Source organism: Eurypyga helias, unplaced genomic scaffold, assembly GCF_000690775.1.
Source record: "Eurypyga helias isolate BGI_N326 unplaced genomic scaffold, ASM69077v1 scaffold14088, whole genome shotgun sequence".
Classification (NCBI taxonomy): Eukaryota; Metazoa; Chordata; class Aves; order Eurypygiformes; family Eurypygidae; genus Eurypyga; species Eurypyga helias.
Window position 1 is genome coordinate 5,185 of NW_010267636.1, and position 23,744 is coordinate 28,928.

General features: G+C 44.4%; 1 protein-coding gene across 1 annotated transcript in view; it reads right to left on the bottom strand.

Annotated features, from left to right (window-relative positions):
• The window catches only part of SAMHD1 (SAM domain and HD domain 1), a gene marked incomplete at both ends in the record, with an annotated part of 21,085 nt that extends 1,097 nt beyond the window's left edge, over nucleotides 1-19,988 (bottom strand). The window contains 14 exons of the mRNA XM_010157504.1: nucleotides 14-56; nucleotides 2,189-2,326; nucleotides 2,671-2,775; nucleotides 3,917-4,006; nucleotides 6,803-6,942; nucleotides 9,857-9,972; nucleotides 11,604-11,695; nucleotides 12,282-12,390; nucleotides 12,478-12,578; nucleotides 14,665-14,820; nucleotides 15,890-15,960; nucleotides 16,565-16,680; nucleotides 18,599-18,759; nucleotides 19,916-19,988. Of these exons, the coding sequence (XP_010155806.1) occupies nucleotides 14-56; nucleotides 2,189-2,326; nucleotides 2,671-2,775; nucleotides 3,917-4,006; nucleotides 6,803-6,942; nucleotides 9,857-9,972; nucleotides 11,604-11,695; nucleotides 12,282-12,390; nucleotides 12,478-12,578; nucleotides 14,665-14,820; nucleotides 15,890-15,960; nucleotides 16,565-16,680; nucleotides 18,599-18,759; nucleotides 19,916-19,988 (1,511 nt within the window). The remainder of the gene's footprint in view (nucleotides 1-13; nucleotides 57-2,188; nucleotides 2,327-2,670; nucleotides 2,776-3,916; nucleotides 4,007-6,802; nucleotides 6,943-9,856; nucleotides 9,973-11,603; nucleotides 11,696-12,281; nucleotides 12,391-12,477; nucleotides 12,579-14,664; nucleotides 14,821-15,889; nucleotides 15,961-16,564; nucleotides 16,681-18,598; nucleotides 18,760-19,915) is intronic.
• Nucleotides 19,989-23,744: the final 3,756 nt, after the last annotated feature.

Below are 23,744 nucleotides of genomic sequence, written 5' to 3' on the forward strand. Positions count from 1 at the left end.
GTGTTTTTCCAGCTTTCCTTCATTGGGGTTAGATGAGGGGCAACCACATCACTATCCTATTATCAGAAGTCAGAAAATGTTAATGATACCACATTCCATTTTGCTTTCTATCCTAAAGCAGGAGAAAAGCAGCTCAGTATCAGACCTAACAGAGAAAATAAAGCCCAAGTCCTAGAAGCATTGTAAACCAACAAACACTGAAGACCGTGCATCCCCCAGATGGAAACCGCTGTAGTCAGCTCCCCCATCTGGTGGGGAGAAAAAAACCTAAAAATCCCCCCCACATCTGAAAAGCCTTCACCATTGGCAGTTCACCTCTTCCTAAATTATTACCAGCAAATCTAGGAAGATCAGCAATGTGGCATTTTGGGCATTGGTATATGAACCAGAAACATTATTGTCAGTGTTTCCTCCAAATTTGCCCCAGCATCTCATTTAAAATTGTTGCAGTCTACCAGGTGTAGGTGCTTGGATGTGCCTTTCACTGTCTTAAAGGTTGGTACAGTAACTGGTACGGTCTAAGGCAGCAGTGCTCACCCTGGCCAGATATATATGTTAATCTAGTGCTCAGGCACCACAGACAACGAGAGCAATAAGCTCTCGGAGCTTAAAGTGGTGAGATGTTGCTGGGCCTGCAAGAGGGATGTGCCTGCACTAGAAGATGCTTACAGGATACAAGACGAGCTACAAGCAGAGAAAGCCTGTTGTGTGATCCATTTGTAAAAAGCCCTTCTGAAATGCACTGCTCTCTAAAGACTGATACCAGGAGCAGGACATAAGAACGGCCTTAAAACAAGTTGTTCGTGCCTCTAGCTGCAGCTCCAGCACGTAAGAACACTCACTTTGGGATGGTCTTTCATTTCAGAGGATGTAGCTCTTTCCCAAAATGACACTTACAGGTGTCTCTCGCAGGTAAGAGGCAAAGTCAGGGATATTAGCATACTTCATGAAAAGGGAAAAACAATACATGGTTCACCGAGCAAACCGTTCCCACTGCATTTCGTAAGCAACTTGGAGATTTCCATTTTACTTCTTTTATTTTACTTTGATGCTTGATCCCAGATAGTGGAAAATAGCTGAAAAAGCACATAGAACTGAAGACAGCTGTTCCTTTCCCTGGTATGACTATCAGGCAAATAAAAGTGAGAGCCAGCCATCAGGGGAGAAATGTAACAGCAGATTTGCCAGCACATCTGTCAAACCTTCTGACATTTGCAGCCTAGCAACTTCACAGCTCATGCACGTAGCTGAGGGGGTCCAGCAGCATTTTCTACTGAGAAAAACTTACTTGATACAACCATAACTGCTTCCCTGCAATGATGGATAAGCTGGAAGTATAGTAATTTAGCACATAGTAATTTTTTTTTACATGAAGGTGCACACCTTCCTGCCAGGGAGATGCGACAGGGATGCTCTATCAGGCATCACCAGTTCACAGCCACGATTGTTACAGGCTTCTCCATCACCGCTGGCAGGAGGAATGCAAAGCAAGAGGTTTGGACTCAGCTTCTGCTTTAGAGCCTCCATCTTACTTGCCAGGGCAGTCCTAACACGGTTCCCAACACAAAACAAAACAGCAGGTGAGCTGTAACACACCCTATTCCTTCCTCACAGCTGGAAAGTTGTATGTTCTGAGAGTTGACAGAAAAGGGAAACACAGAGAATGGGTAAGGCCTTACAGGCAACTCTGACTACAGACTAGTTGCCCAAAGGGCAGAGGTTTGCAGTCTCCTTCCACTCTAGCTCAGAGCAAATGGACTGATCGTGAATCTCCTGGGGAAGGAGCGAGTTCAGCGCTGGTGAATAGGGAAGAAAAAGAAAAGCAACAGAAGAACTGATCTGACCTCTTCCCTAGATCTTTTAAACTCCCAGTGCTGTTTTGAGCCTTTCTATGAGGAAATCTGCATCCATGAACTAGTAAGTGTCTGTGTGGATACCAACTTTGTTACAAAAACATGGAATTTTTTTTTTTTCATCATGTAAGTAAAATCAAGGCAAATCCATCACTATTTCAGTGAAACCAAAAGATGTCCAGATGCGAGTCACAATAAAACCAAAAGCAAGGTTAGTGCGGAGTGGCTCTGCCACAAAGACAAGGCCCAAACATCAAAGTTCTAATGAAAGAGCAAGCTCCTGGACAAAGGTGAAGAGCTCCAAGAACAAGAAAAGTAACACATGAATTTGTTACCTGTGGTTTCGTGAAATTCTTGTGTATACACCACTGAATAAAATACTGTTTTGCAGCTGAAACAGTATCTGGATCCTGCCTTTTGCAATAAACCCGGATAACCTGCTCTGCAAACGTCATAGGTAAAAGCTTTGAAACCTTTGGAAGAAAAAAAGAAATAAGCTTTAGTATTTCTTGGAATTCAGAGTCCACTGAAGTTCAATTTTTTCATTTGAATACAAACAGAAGGCAGTTAAAAACATCCCACCAAATGAACTACATTTTTCCAAGACTCCCAGCATATGCAAGTTAAGTACTGTTCATATGCAAAGAGTGTCAGGACCCAGACTATCGTGGTACAACACACACCTCCAAGGACATGGATTCCACAGCTTCCTTCCACAACTACTGCAAGAACAGCCATGAAGGACCATAGTCACATCCATCACAAGCTGTGAAGATGCCCTTCAGAAGCCAGCTGAGGAAAAAAAAAAGACTACTACCTGTTCTTTACTGATCTTGACTGCCTTGGAAGGATCAGCCTTGCAATAGAAGAGAACATTATCAATGGGATTCTGTTCTTTCATTCCATAATCCATGTTGATAACCTTGCATGCAAAACAAAGAAATTGGCATTTGTTAATGTTTGCCTTTAGTTTTCTCACCATAACCACAAAAGGATACACACTATACGTGTGTAAATGACACCCATCAAATAGAACAGCAATTACCAAATGATTAATAAAACAATCCAGTGTTTGCATGGTAGATCTTTTCTTCCACCACCTTTCACTCTGATGCTGCCCGACAAACACTCACGTTCACACCAACCTGCTCCCAGTCACGCTCGCAACACTGGTTTCAAACAGTGGCAGCATGCTGGTCCCTTGCAGCCTGTGCCTCCCCAGAACACACAACCTACTGAGGCAGCAGCAGAGTGTACAGTTTTAAATGTGAGGTTTAGACACTATTTACATCTGCTTGGCACACCAACAGTTTTGTGGTCAGCAGGAGAAAAGCCCACTTCCCTATAACTTTGATTTGTGGGACAAGGAAAGCACGATCAACTACTTTAAAGCTAAGCACACTGCTACAACTTTACCCAGCCTGAAGTGACTGTTCAGTGCAAGGGAGCTTTAGAAGCGATTCATGATGCACTCTGTGGAAAACCATTCATTAGCTCTTCCCAGAATCAACCAAGAACAGGGACTAAGCTATTCGATACTTGTAGACTGCTCAAGCTATCTCCCTCCCACCAGTGCTGGCTGGAGACAGAGCTGTGGCAGCAAGGAGCTTCACACAGAAGACAGAACCCAGGAGCAGCTCCCATGCATCAGGCACGCAATACCAGGAGCCTGGAATTCACTGTACCAGTTAACCTCCCACTGGGACTCGCAGTTTATCTGCCTTCATCAACCACAGCAGCGGTTCCTAGATTGCTGACTTCAACACCCATAAGGTAAAAGCCAGGGGCTTCCCTGCAGCTCCTTTTCAGAGTGAGGGCAGTCACGGAACACGTGTGTCCACAGGAGTGCCCGAAGGACAGCCCAGCCTCTGCCCCCAGGCCCTCCCAGCCAGAAAGCTCTCAGAGCCCTGAGCTGAACAGCTAGGACAGCATTTTGAGGCAACCCTGTGGCTTTGTTTTCACTTTATGCAAGTACTGAAATTTATCTCCAGTGTTCACTAGGGAATAAAGACCCTCTGCAATTGAGAAGCTGTCACCCTGAGCCCGCTCGGAGACATATTTACATCAACTATGAAATCTTCAGCCTTTAGCTCCACATCTGGAGGATCCTTCACTGGCTTGGAATTAGCAATGATTTCTGCCAGGCCATTACTCTGCAAAAAGACAGTGACTCAGATTACATTTATGCACTACCCAGTCTAGACAAAGGCAACAAATGCACAGCAGAACATGTCACTAAACCAAAGCTTTCGTTTCCCCGTAGCTCGTCACTCTTCTTGCAGCAGTGTGGTGGTCTGAGTCCAGGCACCTTAACCCTATGTTTTCTACCAGTTTTTGGAAACTGAACGAGCTTGTATAATTGAGAAGCCCCAAATGCTGCCAGCCTGGGGAGGAAGAGTTTTACACTAGTGACAGGAAGAAAGGGGAGTGGGGGGTAGAGTAAGAGAGAGTCTGTCCACCCAGGATGAGAAAAGCGGGAATACTTCAAGCTACAGTTTCACCAATACGAGTGTTTCGCAATTACGTACCCCAAGCTGAACACTCTATGTTTTTACGGTTTGGTTTTTCGTGCAGGGCTGCAAGATCTCATACTCTAATAAAGCTTTTATACTTACAAATTGAAACATACAGAAAAAACCCAAGAGAGAAGACATGTAATGTCACCGATCACTGTAAAAAACCCCCACAACACACACAGAGGCAGCAAGGTCCTAAGCAAACTTGGGGGGGATTCTGACCTACTTCAAAAGCTGAAACACCAAAGGGGGTTTTGTCTGGTTTTGGACCTGAGAGAATATTCCCTGCTGATAGCAAGGCTAAAGTCAAGCAGAGGAAGGCGGTGTGACGGAGCGCAGCTGCTCACAGAAACGTTCCCAATAAAAGCTGGGGCAAGGCAGGAGAGAGAAGTTGCCTGTTCACCTTTCTCCAGTGCTGCAGCGTTCTGGGAAGACACAAGATTTGATGAAGCAAGATTTCCGGGGAGCAACCGACACTTTTAGGAGAAAAGCTTTGAGTGCAGCACAGAGCAGCCAGGAGATAGGTCCAGAAGCAAGGAATTCAACTAGCAGCATTATTTTCCAAAAGTCTGTTGCAAAGTCAGGGAGAGTACTAAGGAGAGCAGGGAATTGCACGCATTGCCAAGCTGAGGCTTACGTGCAGGGTTTGTGACTCAAGAAGTCCAGGCAAGGTTTAGACTGAGAGAAAACCGAGAGGAAAGAACTGCGAGAAGCCAACTGGCAGGAGGCAGCCTGTTTATATGTGATTCTATTTCCATTCTGTACCAGAATAGATGTATGCTTTCTCCTTTTCTTAGCGGCTGCTGTTTGCTTGCCTTTCTTTTGTAAGTCACCTCTTCCAGTCTGCATTAACTGGAAACTTAGCTTTGAATTTAACAACTCTGTAGCTATTTGGGATGTATCCCTGGCTCTGGCCAGCTTGAGGATCAAAAACTGGATGGGGCTCTGAGCAACCTGATCTGGTTGAAGATGTCCCTGCTCACTGCAGGGGGGTGGACAAAATGACTTCAACGGTTCCTTCCAACCCAAGCCATTCTATGATACTACGAATCTACACATAACGGCATGGCAGTCCCTTAAGGAGCACAACAGACACAGCTGTGTCTTGTCTAGCCACTGCTCACCTTCAGCACTCCAAGAGGAAGGTGAGACTCCAACACTCCTGCAACAGGAAACTGCTGCACCACAGGGGAAAAATTCACCCCAATACCTCAGCTGAGCATCAGAAGCTGCAAAGCACTGGCTGAATATAATCACCCCAACAAGAGTGACACAGTCTCCCTCCAAAACAACACACTGCATATCCAAGACTTAACACCTCTGGATGGATTGTCAGCGAGTTTTTCTTTTCATTAACCAAGCTTCTAAAAGGAATTGTTTAAAGGTGGAACTCATGCAATTCACCCCCTGCCCATCTCCTCGTTTGTTAGGCTATCTATCCTGAACACCTCCGCAGAAGGGCAGAAACTTGACATCAATGTACAGCCGTTTTGTGTTGTGCTAACCTTTGTCTGAAGGTGCTTTCCTTCCTCCAACTTGTTTAGTACAGAATCCTTTTATGCTACTGTTGCTTAGACAAAGAACACAAGCAGATCTTCTCTTCCAGCAAGGAGATGGACAGAGCAGTAAGACATCTAGTAGTCCTTCTCTAAACTTTTTCTTTAAAAGAGCTAAATAATTGTCATGAAAGCTTTACAGACACAGTCAGCCACTTCTGGAAGTGTGACACGGAAAATTTTAAGCATCATGGTTGAAGTTCAGAGAAAATTAACTGATGATTTGATAATGTGGTGTAGCAGACTGGCAGACTGCAAGAAAAGCTGAACCATATGAAGTAACATCAGCTCTAATATAACATTATTTTGGAGTAAGACAACAGCAGTTAAACTGCTGATCGATGGCTACTTTGAAACAGTGGAAAAATACATGCATGCTCAGGCTAAGTATGGAATTTAATACCAAGAAATTCAGAGGTTATTTTTCAGTTTGATGTTTGTTCTCAAACTAAAGCAAACAATTAACAATTCAAAGCAGAAAAGTGTTCCTTATAATTTTGAAATTTTAATGAACACAAGATAATAGTAATAACCTTCTCAATCACCAGATTGTAACAGCTTTTTAATGCAATTTTGTATTTTTCAGAAAACATTTTTTTCTGGAAATATTTCTGCAATAATCACCTTCTGAATTTCCACCTCTTGCCATTCATCTGTCTGTTTGTGGATACAACTCTCCCCAGTTTCCTACAATACGTTTCATGGCTCAGCTACATAGAGAGGAGAAGAACTTTTCACACTATTGTTGTAATAGCAGTTAAGCAAAAAAAACCCCAAACACACACACACCACACACAGTGAAGAAAAAAAATGGTCACCAACTTAGAGTACATTTTTACAGGGACAGAATTCAGAATCTTCCACCAATGGACATTACCTTTACAATTTCCCCCACTGTTTCAGGTTGAGTCTCTCCCAAAAACTTGTATAGTTCCCGCCGTTCTATTTTACACAAAATTTCTCTTGCCTCCTCCAGTTCTGGACAATTTGAGTGCAGAATTTCCAGGTAGATATTATCTGCCAAAGTTGCATTGATTTGTTAAGTACATGCAGCATCACAGCACAATGCATGTACAGGGACAAAGGTTAAAGCAACAAGAAAAACTGCTGATTCAGGAAAGACACTTTCAGAGAATGACCAAACATACCAAGTCTTAAAACTGAGAAGTCACAATATCTTCTTGATTATCATGAGATTCTTAACAGTTGTTGATGGAAAAACTAGCTAAATTCTCAATGTTGCAACAAGTTTTATTAATTCACGGGCAGTTACTTCCCCTTCTTATTTACCCAACCTTGCTCAGCAGAATATCCTAAATCCCGTCACTAAATGGCTCAGGGACAAGGGTGCTCCATCTCGTACAATAATAAAGCACCTTCATTAGACTGTCACAGTTGCCAGACTTTGACAGACACAGTCAGAATTTCTGACTTTGGATGTTGGCATCAAAGCCCCTGCTCCAATCTCCACATGACAGCAAAGTACAGAGCGTGTTTCCCACCATCAATGCAAGAAGCAAGACCTTTGATGTGGCTCCAGAGTAGAAAGGTTACCTTTGGCTGTCCTAAAGAACCTGCTGCTGTGAGGATGCTGCGTGCCTGTCACAACCAATGTGGCGGCACTCTGTGGCGATTCACGCTCCCCAGCCAGAATACCAAGGCAGCTTTGACACGTGCTGCACGCACAGCTCGGCAATGCCCTGCGGAGGGCCACAGCCCGCTTAAGAAGCTCCCAACATGCTCCAGAAGCAAGCTGTGAGGATGTTCCAACACACCTTTAACTGAGGGTTGTTTTATGGACAAAGTTGATCAAAGTCAGAAACTTCTCCTCCAGAAATAGACTAGGTCTCTTCAGACTGAGAGGAGAGATAATGCAGGGAAAAAAAGCCCATGAACACATCCATTGTGCAAAAGCAGTAGTAACAAGGAACAGTTTGCTCTTATCCATCACTAAACCAGGATTTGCTGTCAAATCAGGAGGCAACAAATTAAAAAGTAACAGTGGTTCTTCACCTATCATGGAAGAAACCAGGGAACCTTCTGCTGCAGAACCTCACCGAGGATCTAAGAGGCAACTGGACAGTTTCACAGAAGCATCACTCATCATAGACTAATGAAAACAAGCCTACTGTCCTCTCAGAAGCCCCCAGGCTGCAACCAATGGATGCAGGGAAGGACATGCCTTGGTTCAAGAGGAAGAGAACATATTCATCCCTCATGGTCCACTGTTATATCTGATGTTGGCATATTCCCCACGTCACTCTCCTTGCTGTTCAACTCTCCTCGTGAACAGGAGAGCACTGGCAAGCAGCTCCTTGCTGTGGCAGACAGAGGCAGGGGACAGTCCTGGTACCCTTGCCCTGAGCTGTGCTCCTCACCAGGTACCACAGGTCAGCAAGCACTTGCAACAGGACCCTGGTGCTAACTTGCAAGCACGCTGATCTTACAGACCAGACAGTCCCCAGGGAACAGATCCCGGCCCACGAAGAACTCAGCCTCGGTTCTTACCTTTCTGCCCAGCCTTCCACGGCCCAACACTGCAATTCATGCTCTCCAATTGCTAGTGCCACTCCAAGACAGTCCCCTCCCCACTGGGGCAGAGGCATGCAGTGGCAGAGGGGGCAGGCAGCCCCTTCACCCGCTCGACGCAGAGGGTCAGTAGTCAGGCTGAACGTGGCTGTGGCAGATGAAGGATTGCCAGCAGACAACCTTTAGCATGACATAAGTTAAGGCACATAGGATCCTCTGCAACAGTGCCCTCAGCCTCCGTCACCTTGTCCATGGACCAAAGACAGAAATTCTCGAGTCTCTCTGTTGGCCAGCCAAGGCTTAGCGATGGAAATTCAGGAAACTTATCTTGCCACTCAGGAAAGATGCCTTGGGAGTCCTCATGAGCTGTAGCTCACAGGTCCTGCAAGAGGTGCCAGCCCTTGGGAGCACAAAAGCAGGGTGTGCAGCATCCTCTGCCCTGTAACCACCCAATCACAAGGCGCTCTGTGCAGGGTCTGCCTTGCCCACACTGCCTCCACCCCCCGTGCTGCACGGCGCTGGTAAAGGCATGCCGCAGAGCTGAATGCCAGCCAGGGGAATGCCGGCGTGCCTCGCAAGGAAGATCAGGAGGGGCACACAAAACCAAGATGCTACAGTGGTGGGAAGCTGTGGAACTACATAAGACAGAATCCAACACAACTGAGGCCAGTTTCCAGGAATTCAGTAATTTGTCTTTCTACTTCACAGCACTGAGCCAGACCTTGAGGAATGCAAAAACATTGCAATTCTCAGCTCCTTTGCTTCACTCTGTAATCACACTGCAGTTGCCCCCCACGTCTTCAAGCAGGTTCCTGCTCCACGTACTTAACCTATAAGAACCATCCTCACAAGCTTCTATCTGAGCAACCAGAAACTTTCAGCAATAAAGTAAGGTGTTTCTACATTCTGTTTTCTTCTGGTTTGTTTGCAACCCGGGTAGCAATCTCTGAAGCAAATCAAATCAGACCCCACTAGAACCCTTTGAAACCTGCCGTGGGGTTAGTTTCACACTACAACACATATACAGTAGTACTCCTCCACCTGACGTAGCACAGCATCGCACGGAGCTGACTTAAACCCCACTCACGACAAGTGCAACAAGCTCCGGGCACAGGCAGGACCTCCTGACATCACTGATGCAATAATGTGACTTTGAATGTGTGCAGAACATATGAAGTTGGTGCTTCTCTCTCTCTCTCAACATACAAGTAATTTAAACTAGAAGGTACTGCGCTGCCATGCAAGATAAGAGCGCACAGACGCTGGATGGTCCAGGTCTGCCCCACCATCTTTGTGCAAAAGCAGTACCTCAGTAGTCATGGGCAAGGACCCAGCTGTAAAACCGGCATTCTAGCAGGTACTCATGTTCTTTTACTCTAAGAAAAATTCCAAGAGCTCATACCAGTTAGCTTAGTGTAGGCTTCCATGTCTTCCATTGCTGTAGAAATCTGGTACAATTTTCCTCCAGAGCCTTCTATTTTAAAAAATTTGTCTGCTTTTTGAAAGGCTTCCGTAATCCTAGTTGGAGACAAAATTAAGACTTAAGGAAAGCTTCATTTTGAAACACCTTATCGCTTAAGAATCAAAAAGAAATGCATTAGTCTGTTATACAGAGACGACAGTAGATGCAACTGCACCCCAAGCACACAGCCGACCCTGATCACACTGCAGTATGTCCTATCTCCACGCTGTCACTGCACATTTCAACAGCTCTTCCATTTACCCTCACCCTTCTTTCAATGAATGAGCACATACACTTTGTTCTGCTTCAGACTATCAGCTTAACTTTGCCTAGATGACTGCAGAACTTGCAAGACAGTGGCATGGTCACTCATTGCGATGAGGCTGCCTCAGGGACGACCGTACCCTTTTATGGACTCGTTGCTCTGAGAGTTAGCTGAGTGAATACAAAGCATTGTAAAGATAGAGCACGTGGTATTTTCAGGTGGGAAAAAATGATGTTCTGAAGATCAAGTTCTTCCAGAGTTCCCTGTACCTCTTGTCATTTCCAGCTTGTACGCTCATTTGAGTAAGCTGCTATAAACATGTTAAGCCAAGAACAAAATTTCTTGCCTGTTTTACTTCTCACACATAGGTACTGCTAAACCTTGGCATTTTTAGTCTGAGTTTCAGAGGATCACTAAACCAGGAGTTGAATGAATCACTCATGCTGCATAGTCCTCTGCATTCCTTCTTTTCCAAACTCTGGCTACTTGGCAGCCAAGATCCTAACGAAAAAAATAGTTGAGGATACTGGTATTTCTCCTTTTCAAGAAAAGTAAAAATAATAATGCTATATGGAGACTTCTGTAGACATCAGTAAGGGAGGTACAAATGCAGGTAGCCAGCTAAGTTGGTCCTGAACAACTTCTGCTGTAGCATTACACAAACACAAAGTCAGGCATCAGCTGAGCTACAGTAAGCTTGCTCGTTATTCTATTCTGTCAGCAGCCTTGGTCTATTAACCAGCCAGTTTGAGCTGCATAATCTTTAACTTCATGTGACTCCAGCTGTAGGCAGTTAAACCAGCACAAGCACACCCTGGCCTTATGCGTCTTCAGGGTGTTAGTAATTTTCCTGTAATTGAATTTCCTGTGGACAGACACTGTTGTCATTCTCTTTTTCATAGAATCACAGAATGGTTTGGGTTGGAAGGGCCCCTAAAGATCATCCAGTTCCAACCCCCTGCCATGGGCAGGGACACCTTCCACTAGGCCACGTTGCTCCAAGCCACATCCAGCCTGGACTTGAACACTCTCAGGGATGGGGCATCCACAGCTTCTCTGGGCAACCTGTCCCAGTGCTCCCCACCCTCTCTGGGAAGAACTTCTTCCTGATATCTAATCTAAACCTCCCCACTTTCAATTTAAACCCGTTACCTTGTCCTGTCACTAGAGGCCCTTGTAAGAGAGCCCCCTCCCAGCTTCCTTGTAGGCTCCCTTCAGGTACTGGAAGACTGCAATAAGGTCTCCCAATTTTTGGTTTTTCATTAACCAAAGCTTCTATGATACTCTAAGCACTGAGCCTTGCCGCAATAATTGGGTTTTTATTGTATGTCGCAACTGATATTCTGAATATTCCAAACAGATATACAGTTTCAGGAATTTAAAAATGAATGGTATGCAAGAAAAGGAAAGTATAATACTTGCATTATTTCAATGATGTTGCCAATCTTATGCTGGTATGCTCGCCGGTGCAGGCAATTCCTTGTGTGGAACATCTCATACAAATTTCCCACTTCCTGAATCAAAAAAACCCAGTCATCTTTTACTCTTGACTATCTCAAATGGAAAACTAAAACAATCAGGGAACCAAATGAGTTGACTCGTTACATTTGCACCATAGGGTAGAATGGTTATTGTGTACCATTTACAGATTTTGAAACAGACTGAGGCAGCTGTGGGACAGTAGAGATCTGGCAGTGGCCGCAGGCAGCCTGGGCAGAGAAGAGGACCTCTTGCTCCTTTAGCAGCCCCTCACCAAAGCCATATTCACCTCTTACCCAGAAGACTTGGGGCAGGATCACACACAGCTGATAATGGACTCCCCTGGAAGGATGCACCACAGTCCCTTTGAGAGGCTTCCTCCATCACTCCCTTCCTTAAACCACTTGTTTCTGAGAACAGCTCTCAGAATAGCAACTCCTCCTTCCTCTCAGGAGCTAAAAAGCGTCTGGCAGGCAACCCCAGCATCCCTCTGTGATCCAGGGTGCAGCGGTACCACGCTGCCCGAGGCAGGCTGTATCGTGCCCCATCTGTTCTCAGAGTGCTGCTGTTCTGCAAGCATCCTGCTGCTGAGCGTTCCCTCGGTTCTCCCAGGCTGCTTACCTTGTCACGCGTACAGAGATGCTTCTGGTTTTTTTCCTCACAGACCCGAATGAATTTAAGTAATCGTCTGTAATCAAAATTATTCTGGACTCCTAGGTGATGGCAATCCCTAAAAATATCCCACAATGAGATCATACTTGCAAATACAGTGGCACTGTTTCAGTAGGAATTTATAATAGAAACAGAAACTGTATACCTTGCGAAATAATCCCATTTGTCAACATCAATGCCATTTTTTTTGTTAGCTACTATCTCATATAGGAAACTTTTCTCCTTTTGTCGACCACAGTAAGGCCACTAACAACAGGGAAACAGAAAAGAAAAAGAAAATCAAAACAGTAAGGAATTAAGGTGTGCAAACAACATCAGAACAATCTTTTTTTAAAGACAGTGGGAATATACTTTGACTTTGCCTGTGATAAACATCCATCACTGAGGTAGCGAAGAACACAAAGACAGTAACAGAGCTTTCAGAAGCTAGGTCAGACATTAGAAATCCAGAATTAGGACTTAGGCAGCTGACTTCCTAGAATATCAGCAAGAATAAAAACATGTACACGAGTATGTCATTTCCCATTCTGCTAAAGCAAAGCCTGCAGCTTTAAAATACCAAAAAAAAAAAAAAGCATGGCAACAAAGAGGGGAAAAGGTTGGAATCATTTAATCCTCATGGAATTAAGTTAAACCCCATGTCACTGTCTTGCAGTCTTCTGCAATCAACTATACAACTTTATACAAAAAGAGTTTTAAAACAATTATTTTGATATTTTAAACAAAAATTGCTTAAACAGTCAACTCAACTCAAACTCCTAACCCACAACAGAGAAATAATTCAGCCATGATGTGAACAGGAAATCAAAGCCAAAATAGTAAGATACAAGTTGCATGTAAGCATTATATTCTTAAAAATGTAATGATTCTTCAGGCTAAACAAAAAGTGCCATTAAGCGGCCTTGAAATTCTGAGGGCAGAAAACATGGCATACAAACAGATAGAAGACTTTCATGTTACCTGTGTTACAGAAATATTAAAACTGATATGAGTAAGAATGGAAATGTGCATAAGCAGCAGGAAGAGAGCACATCATAGGTAAAAACATCCTGTGCTGTTCACAGAGACCTCTGCTACTGGGACAGTGTTCAGAACACAGTTCATGCTCAGTGCAGGTCAGGACCAGGCCTGCAGTGTGGTAGCATCACAGCACCAATGCCTCATCAGCAGAGCAGCCTGCATTTGGTAAGACCACATCAGTTCAAATGACTGCAGCCTGACACCAGGAGAGTGGCAGGAAGGTTGTCATGTCTCACATGTGACACTCCTTTTTCCTGTTATCCTGCTGGAAAACAGGCATATAATCCAAACAAGAAAAAACAGACAGTGGGTAAGAATCTGGCAGGCAGCAAGATCTGTGTGCAAATGAGTGCAAGTGGGTAAAAATCAACCTGCAGACTTTGTAAATGAATCCTTCCTGTAGGATCTCAGACTGAATTTTATTACGCTAAGTTCCCTCTGTTCATCATCAGTGTGCTGGAGTACGCATGGCAGCACCACACACTACTACAGCAGAAAATAATGGCTAAGTGCTAACATTTGAGGGTGATTAGTTTGGGACAATATACAAATCCTGATTAGGACCAGATTGTCGTAACAGATCTCCCACTGATGGGCTCTTAAATCTGGTAGTGACTGAACGGGTGGCCTTGAATTGATGACAAGAACTGCAAAGAGTAAAGTGATCACAACCTTTTCTTCCTTGCCTCTTGAGGCAACATATTTCTTCAAGTCTTATTCCTGCCTCTGTATTAGCTACTGCAATAAATCCAAACATTTTGCTGCTGTCACCAAAGCTGACGTGGCCCTGGCACTTGGGCCATGCTTTGCATTCCTCGTTGCTTTATTTCTCTCAGTTCTCAGTTTTGTTATCCATTAACAGCTTGAACCTTGAACCATCTCCATGTCTTCTTCACACAGCCACCTGACCACAACCTCCCCTTTCCACCTCCCCCAGGCATCCAGTGAACAGACTGTTATCCTAACCTGGTCATTTAACATTTCCATTAAAAATTCACTTCTACCAATCTACTTATAGTGAATTTGGTTCACTAGATACAAACAACATTCTTAAGCTTTCCTCTAATTTGGAGACTTTGAGGTAAGAACTTCCCAGGAAGAAGTAAGCACATAACATAATGAAGCTACCACCTGCTGGCAGCACTGTGAGAAATAAACACTACACTTCTCTAGCATCTCTTGTGCCAGGTTTCTCCGAATTTCATGGGGCTAAAAATAAATAATACAACATAGCAGAAGCAAAAATTATCTACTCTTTCAGTAACTTAAAGACATTCATTGGGGTAATTACAGAAGCAGTACACTGACTCACCGAATTCTCACAAGCAGTTTCATCTATAGGCCCTCCTATTTGTTCCTTGATGAAGTTCATATCTTCTTCCAGGACAAGACCATATGATTTCATGACTTCTTCTAGTTTATTGGAAGTGATCAGGTGCTCAAACATTTCAACAGAAGCATTTTCATGCTGGGGGAAAAAAAAACCAAAAAAACTACAACACCTAAATGCTGCATTACAAAGTTTAATCAAGTTTCCTGCAGTGTCGCAGCTTTCTCCTCACCCAGCCTGGGCAGGGCACCTGGGCACAGTGGTGTGAAAGTGCAGCTCTCAGGTGATTTTGTATTTGGTTTGTATCTAACCAAACAGGAAATCATCTGGTCTAGAGTCCAGAAACACACTCTTAGCAAACAGTTGTTAATTTTGTATTTTAACCAACAGCAGAAAGACAGTTACAATGCTAAAGACAAAACAACCAATTCTGCTGTGCAGGAGATTAACAAGTTGACTCAGTTGATTTTGCTTAGTAATTACTAGCAGAGAGAGGCCTGGAAGGACTGCGTTACATTTCATTCACAGCAAACAACCCTTGAAACGCTCTTGTTCAAAATTTCTGAAAGTCTGAATTCTAAACAATTCTGTATTAAATATCCTGGCCTGGAACTAGAATCTTAAACTGGAAAGGAAGCTCCCAGTGGTATTTTGCATCTGTAAAATGCATCCTGAAGGCGGCTTGCAATAGGCATTTTAAAGCACGATGCTGGCTTAAACTTATCAGTGCAGTCCCAACAAATTCTGCCTCGTCAGAGTCGCACTGCAGGCACTGACAAAACCAAGACATTTCCTTTCTCCTCTGTGTCACCCAGCGCCAGATCTGGAGGAAGAGGGCATGTGTACACAGATCTCAAAGCACACAAGAGTTCAAGAGTGCTTGCACCTTCAGGCAAGAGATGCCGGTAACAAATGTCTGCCCCCACTTAATTCCCCTCACACCTCCTTCTGCTTTGCTAGTAAGGCTGCATCTGCTCATGGCCACAGAGGGGACTGATGTTCCCCAAACAAACAAAGAGAACAACAAGGAAATCACCACAAGATTAGAAGACAACATTCTGGGTTTTAATTATGCCATCAAAATGACGCAGTAAGAAAAGGCTAGGTGATCACTATGTTCTCACAAGCACTGGTAGTCTTTAAAAATAAATTATTCTGCCTTTAAAATTACAGTTTTCTACTTTTGCTTTAATAGTGAAAGACCTACCTTCCATTTCAAATCTGGACGAGTGAGTGGAACAAATCTTCCATCAAACATGTGTGAAAATGGCCCATGACCTTAAAAATAAAGATTACACAGGTTTAATCTGAGACATGGTTGCCAGTAAAAATATTTTTCACAAGTTAAGGATCTGAATTGTCTTGCATTTGACTTGATCTTGACATCGTGTAGGAGGAAGATTTAGCTATAGCAAGTACACTTTCCTAAGACAGCTTAAGTACTACTCCACTTAATGTAGCCAGTTCCACCACCCACATCACAGGCAGGCACTGCAAAAACAGGAAGTACAGTAAATACCCTGTGCCCGCTCTGAAGAAAATACGTAGTTATGAAATAAGCATAACAGTTTTTGAAAGGGCCACTAATTTTCACTCTGAATGTTTTAAGAGGCCCGAGGACATCAAATAAGGAAGTGGAGACTTCAGCCACCGAGGGCAGAAGTCCACCACGGATGGAAACAAGACAAAAAAACTTGCTAAGAGGCTACAAATTCACCAAGTGGAGTCACCTCCACAGATGTATTCCAGACCAAACAGGAAGAGATAAACCCTGTCTCAAAACATGGCCACACACTGAGCAGCCCAACACAGCTCTCATGTTCCGACGTCACAGCCAGCTTTCCGTCCAGGTTAGCAACAAGCCGTCTCAGGTGTTACGTACCCAAATCATGACAAAGCCCAGCGATTTCTACGCAGAGGATGTCTCGCTGAGTTATATCCAGCTCTGGTTGTCTCTCCTTCAGTGCCCGAACAAGACATCCTGCTAGGTACCCCACCCTGTTGCAGGGGGAAAAAAAAGCAACTCTAGTAGTGGTTGAGGCTGAACAGAACAAGAGCAGCAGTTCACCTCCTCTCTTTTGCTCCATTAAGTGACAGCTCTAGTCTGAGGGGTAGCACACAACAAATACTCAAATCCTAACCCACAAGAGAATCACAGAAACAACTGCCTGTAGTAGTTTTAGTCATCCATAACACATCTGAAAGACAAAAAAGCATGAGACACCATGCCCAAAACACGGGGGCAATGGCAACCTGCAGTACTTCACCATGCACACCCAGAGCAACCGTGCGAGCGAAGAGCAGCACGCTGGCAGTGTGTATCTTGAAGCCCCACAGCTTTCACGTCATCTTTTGCCTTCCACCTGTGCATCTGCAGAGGTCCACAACAGTCAAAACATTTTGTTCTTCTTTCAAATTGTTATTTTAACAATTGCTTATGACGATTATTTCTCTTTTTCTTTCATTCATTTCGGATTTGACATTTAATTTCACTGAAGGGGACCCTCTGTTCTCACGACACAAAACAGCAGGAAAAACTACACGCCACATACTCTTATAAACTATTTACAAGTTCTACACCAACTTCCTTTTCTACTTGCCTCAATAGCTCCTCTTTCAGAACATCTTAAAGCAAGACAAGGTTTTATATGATGAGGTAGTAACTTTTATTAGACCATATTTTACTGTTTGGTGGGTTTTTTATGAGACCAATAAGCACACAAAGCTCACTTCTTCTATTTTAACACTGCAGAATCTTCAAAACTACATACAAGTTAAGAACAACGATCCCAGGTTTAACATGGAGAGGGTGGTGAAGCACTGGGACAGGTTGCCCAGAGAAGCTGTGGATGCCCCATCCCTGGAAGTGTCCAAGGCCAGGCTGCATGAGGCTTGGAGCAACCTGGTCTAGTGCAAGGTGTCCCTGCCCATGGCAGGGGGGTTGGAACTGGATGGTCTTTAAGGTCCCTTCCAACCCAAACCATTCTGTGATTCTATGATTACCTGAACTGTTTAAAAGAAAAGGTTACTGATACCACTGGAGTTTTCAGACTTCATTGTGCAAGCTTTGTTTATATCCCTTACATTTTTGTCTTTTTGGGTTTACCAGATGCAATCAATTCCAGCTTGCCTCACTGGTCTGACCCTTTTGCAATATCCATTTCACCTTGCTAGTGTCACAGACCTGGGGCAGAAGCCAGGCTTCCTCCACAATATTTCAGCACTAACAAAAGCAACTTCAGGCTGGTCAGATCAGTTGAACAAAAACCATTGACTAGCTGAATTTTTCTGCACCTTGGAATATACCTTTAAATCAAGCTTAAATTTGTCATTAATCAGCTCCTCTGTGCAGTCTGAATGACTAGCAACACCCTGGAAATTCTTGTGTCCATAGTCTGTTTCTGTTTAACTTCTATTACAGCTAACACCCTGACAATCTGCCATCAATTGCATAAAGCACACAACTACAAATGCAAACATTACAGATAAAATGGGGCTTAGCTGTGCTGGACAATATAGGGGGATTACAACTGTCTGGCAAGTCATTTATAGCAGCCCTGGTACCCTTCCCAGGTTTATGCTTTACAACTCAAATTTTGACCAGAGAAAACATAAAGCACTCACGGTTTTAAATAACGTTATTCTTAGAAGAAGGGTCAGGGGAGGAAATCTAACATTGAACCACCTTGTAGGTTTTTTTTATCTGTCTTTATGAAACAAAGTTCAAGTGGACAGTGCATAATCACAGAGGGACCCAAATAAACCCCGTAACCTGTGGGACCAAAAATGCCACCACAGCAGTTTTCACCAATGCTCAAGGACAGCAATGCCCCTTGGCTGGCACTCCACATCAGCAGAGCCAAACTTGGAGAAATCCAAAGGCAAGAGATGTGCCTGCAAGACGACATCACCTTACCCTATAGAGTGTTCAAAGCGGTTGTGAGAGGCTCCTGGAAAAACAAAGTAAGTCCCACCCAGCTGCTTAATGTAGCGGAGGCGCTGAAACTGGGGTGTGTCGATGATTCGAACAAGAAGGGGATGTATTTCAATATGTCCATGAATTGGATCGTTAAAAACCTACAAAAGCCAAACAATGGTATAATTAACACTTAAAATTTGACTTCAGAAAGGAACAGACACCAAGGTAAAGAATATCTAGAACGGTCATATATTTCGTGGGACAGGGCAACTGTTTTGTTTTCTCCTGTAAAACAGCCATATCCTGCCTGCCCGACAGCAAGATTTATCTTGGAGAACTACTTAAGCATGACATCAGAAAAAACAAAGCTGTGTATTTCAGACAGCAAGGGAATTAAACTCAATATCTCTACAGATGTTTTCTGTGGAATTCCCTGTGTAATTCCAAAGCTTCACACTTGAGAAAACCGCTGTCCTTATCAATCTGCTGTTCCAGTTAAAGCAGCATACTGCAGTACATGTCTGAGACACCCAGCAAGAAGTGTCTGGTTTCACACTGTTCATGGTTGTTTAAAATCAAGTGAAATTTTGCAGTGGGAAAGTTACGATTCTTAGCTTTTTCATAGAACAAAATGCATGACCCAAAATAACGGGAAAAAGGACTCCCTGATCATCCCTCAGCACACCTTTTAAGAAACATTTGAGTAACTAGTGATCAACAGAGAAGATAAGGATTAAATACGTGTGTTTACCTCAAAACAGCAGATAAAACCATTTCATCACACATATCTTGGCAAAACACTGAGGCAAATAAGGTTTTCCTGTGTTCTCTCTACTTTCAGTCACTGAGCTGACAGGGCTGTAGCAGATGTGCCGACTACCAAGGAATGTGTGCAGCCCTGGCTCGAGTTAAACCAACATACACCACTGTGAGAAACGGCTGGACATGGCAAACAGTGGAAGTGAGGAGGAGTCTGTTAACCCAGTCCTGGGGCTAAACTAACAAGGAAACCCCAAGGGGAGGCTCTACATAAAAAGAGATGTGAAAGGGGAGCCTCTCAACACATCTGCTCATTCAATCTCTCAACCACCACATGCCCACATCAAGCAGTTAGCTGATGATTTTAACAACTTTTCTGGTTAACGTGGTTTTTCAAAGACCACCCCCTATCAAAGGGAAGGGCTTGGAGTTTGCTGCTCTGCAAAGGAAAGGCACCGGTGCAGCACCAGCTGGCACCCCCAAGGGGAGAGCGAGCAGTGCCAAGCACCAGCGAGGCCCTGGCAGTCGGTCCTCCCCGCGCCGCGCCGGGGCTACCTTCATCTGGTCCATGTTCTGCTGCCTCAGTTTGTGCAGGCACGCCAGCACCTCCAGTCGCTCAGACGGGAGGCTAGAAAGGAAACACAGACATGAGAGTAAAGTCTGCAAAGCATTTCCCTTGACATTTGCAGTACACACAAAAGCACTTCTGCTAGTTCATATTTCTCTAATATTTGTTGAATCTTTTAGGGAAGTTCATTTCCGCAGTTTTTTTTAGAAAAATCCTGGAAGCATTTATCCTTCCAAGGTCAAGTAAAGAAGGAGGAGAATGAACAGCTACAGAAGTTATCTGCAAAGCAGAGTAAACACTTCTCCCACTTGCACAGAACTGAGAAACAGAAACACCAGGAAATACAATATTTTTTCCATCAGTTTCTTTTAGGGAAAGTCACATTTGGAAATAAGTCCTTTAAATTTATGGGAAAGAGAGCATGCAGTGCCTGAGTAACTGACATTTTTAAGGTTGAGAAATTCCTTAAACTAAACCATCAAAGTCCCAATAAACGATTTTTATAAAAATCTGTTAGTCAACACTGTATTAAAAGAAGTTTAATTCTGCCAAATTAACTTGAATTTTACAGGAATTAATTTTAGCTCCAACAGCTAAAACCACCAGCTAAAAACCACCAGAGTTTTGTTGAGAATTGATTCTTCTATTGCATAAAGATATTTTGCTGTCATTTTTCATAAATCAGAGGTCTCCTTCACGACACACACACAAACTTCAGTGCAGGTGCTCTGTTGTAGCCACAGCAGTAGAAGCACAGCGGCAGGACAAGTCTGCAGGCAGAGATAATACGCTCTATTACGTGCACTTTCAATAACCGTCTGCAAGCCTTGTCCTTGAACAAAGTGGTTTCAGTCCCAGCATGACACGTTATCGCGAGAAAGTATGATTTGCTACCTTTTACACCCTTCAGCAGTTAATCATCCCGAGAGCACTTTTACATCAGTGTCTCAATTTAAACTTCAACAGAAAGTAATACTATAAACTGTCAGCTATTCGCAAAAATTACTGCCAGGCGCACTACATATTTTCACCTGAACCATTTAATAATACACAATCCATAAAATATTAATCACATTAAACACATATGGTGCCTGAGCTGCTGGTGAGCACTTTTTGCCTTAGTCGCTTAGCATCCCTGTCCCTAACAGGGGGCTCTTGGGCTGCAGTCCCTGCTGCTCACAGGCTGTCACAAGTCTTTAGCTGCCCCACTTGCAAGCAACATGAAAAGCACCAAAGGTGATGCACAGACCGGTGTGTTGCTTCACACCCCAAGCAGCTCCATCTGTAGGAACAGTCACAAACCCCAAGGTCCTTATAAGGGAGTTCCTGAAAGAGCCCACTGTTTATAGGGCAACAGAAAGCAGCTAACACTGGGGACAAGAGAGGGACCACCTGCATCTGCCCATCCTTCTTGCTCTCTGCCAAGAAGATGAACTTCAGCGTGGTGGAAGAGCTGAGGAACCCTTCTGCAGACAGCAAACCAGAAGCTTGTACACACCTATCCTGACATTCCCACAAAAAGCAACTGCAACTGCTCTCTGAGGTCTGCCCTGAAAATGGGAAGAAGAATATGGGAAGACTGTCGCAATCAAGAGATTACGCCCGAATCTGCAGGCACAGTTCCTCCAACAGCCACAGCAGCAGCATTGCTGGCTGCCTTTGACAAGGTGACAACAGACACTTCCCCACCCACCCCATCCCTCCCTGCTTTGATTCACAAAATTCCACAGCGTGGTAGGGGTTAGAAGGGACCTGTTTGAAGCGTGCAGACAGAAATGGTGTGCTGTCATGAGGAAGGCTGCTAAAGGGTTTATTTTTTCTGAAGTATAAGGTAATTGTCTAATTGGAATAACAAGCGGATGTGTAGTTTCTGTTTCGAGGCTATCAGGAAGCTGGTTGCTTTTAGTATGTCGCTGGCTGGCTGAGCATGTCCATACGGACATTCCTGACCCTCCCTCATGCCAGAGGTAACAAGGGTGAGAAAAACTTTCCTGTACCCCTTGGGAACTTAACTGCTCCAGAGAGGTCAGACAGGCAGCCCTGCTCATCATCTGTACTGAACATACGGCATGCCACCTGCCACACACAGCATCTACTTCCAGGAATGTGTGGGAGACCCATAGCACTGCCTCCAGGCCCCTGTCATCCCAAGCTCTCCACAATAACTGTCCAGGAATGGCAGGGAACTAAATACATGCCTTTATCACTGACCTGTCTCAGGGAAATGATGTAAGGTACTGTAAGATGGTTGTGCTGTGGAAAGATGCATGCAAAGGCATCGTTCTTGACTGCAAAGTTCAGATATTTCAAAAAAAGCAGAAGACTCCAGCGATTTCTCATCCACCTCACAACATTTTCAGCTTAAGAGAAACAAGATATTCCATCTCACCAAAGGACACACCTCACAAAACAAACCCCACAAGCATGTCATTCCATACCCCCAGCACCATCCACTCTCCATTCCGACTGAGAGCTCTTCACAGCCGTTTGACTCCACCACCTGTACCGCACACTTAGAGGGATTTCCTCGCTACCCATCCCACCTGCCTACATCCAGCATTAACAGAGCCCAGCGAGCCTCAGAGCAGCCTGCAGATGTCCGGGTGTCTCAGCCAGCCAGCGACATACTAAAAGCAACCAGCTTCCTGATAGCCTCGAAACAGAAACTACACATCCACTTGTTATTGCAAGTAGACAATTACCTTATACTTCAGGAAAAATAAACCCTTTAGCTGCCTTCCTCGTGACACCACACCATTTCTGTCTGCACACTTCAAACAGATGCAGTTAAACCCCTTCTTCCAAAAAGAGAAAAACCAGAAGAACATTAATGACTCCTGCCAGCATCTTACCTCCTCTGAAGCGCAACCCTTCTGTCTTGTCACCTTGAGTCACACCAGTTTTAATTTCCCTACTGACAGCCACAACCAGACACCCGCCCTCTTGACACACCTTCCTCAAGTTACAAGTGCAGCCTCACTGTCACAATCTAACAGGTGGGGCCCTTTATCCCCTCCCTGCACGGTGTTAGCTCTGACAAGTTTTCAGCTGAGGAGCCAACCTGTGCACCAAGTACTCCAAGCTCCCAGCAGACAAGCGCAGCTCTAGACTTGAGTACACCTCCCAGACACCACGCTCCAAACTGCCTCAGATCCATTAACCACAACATTAGCAAATTGCTTGAGCAGAACAGATGAGTTTTGAGAGAAGTGTGGAGAAAACCGCATAAAAAAGGTCAGCAAAGGAGTGAAGAAAAGACATTCAGAGATTAAAAAGCACCAGGAAGTTTGTGGTGAACAAGCAGGTTCACGTCCCAGGAGAGGTGGGCAAAACCGACCACAGCAGAGCAGAGCAGTGGGGGCCCTTCAGATAGGTAGGGCACCAGGATACATTTATACTCTCTTCTGTTTCAGAAGAGCAAAAAAGTATATTCACTATCAGGAGACTTAAGAAGTTTTTTTGACCAGTCCTTTTCCTCACTGCTGAGAACAATCCTTTACATGTTTTAAGACAACGTTCAGTTTTCGCATACTCGTAGCAGGTAACCGCTACCAAGCTGGGAGCAAGGCTGCCAGACTGCCCGCTCCCCACAGCCAAGTGCTGCAGCAGCCCACGGGGGCCACTGAACTCTGCCACTTGCCCACAGGCCCACATCCTGTCAGGACACACACCAAAACCTCTTTTCCCGTACCAGTCTGCACTATTGTAGCAGGCACAAGAAAGAGCAAGGTCCCAGAAACTGTTGCAAGACTGAAATTTCAATGTCCCAGATTGGTCGCAGGGAGATGGGTGAAACCCAGGCTCCACAAAGCAGCA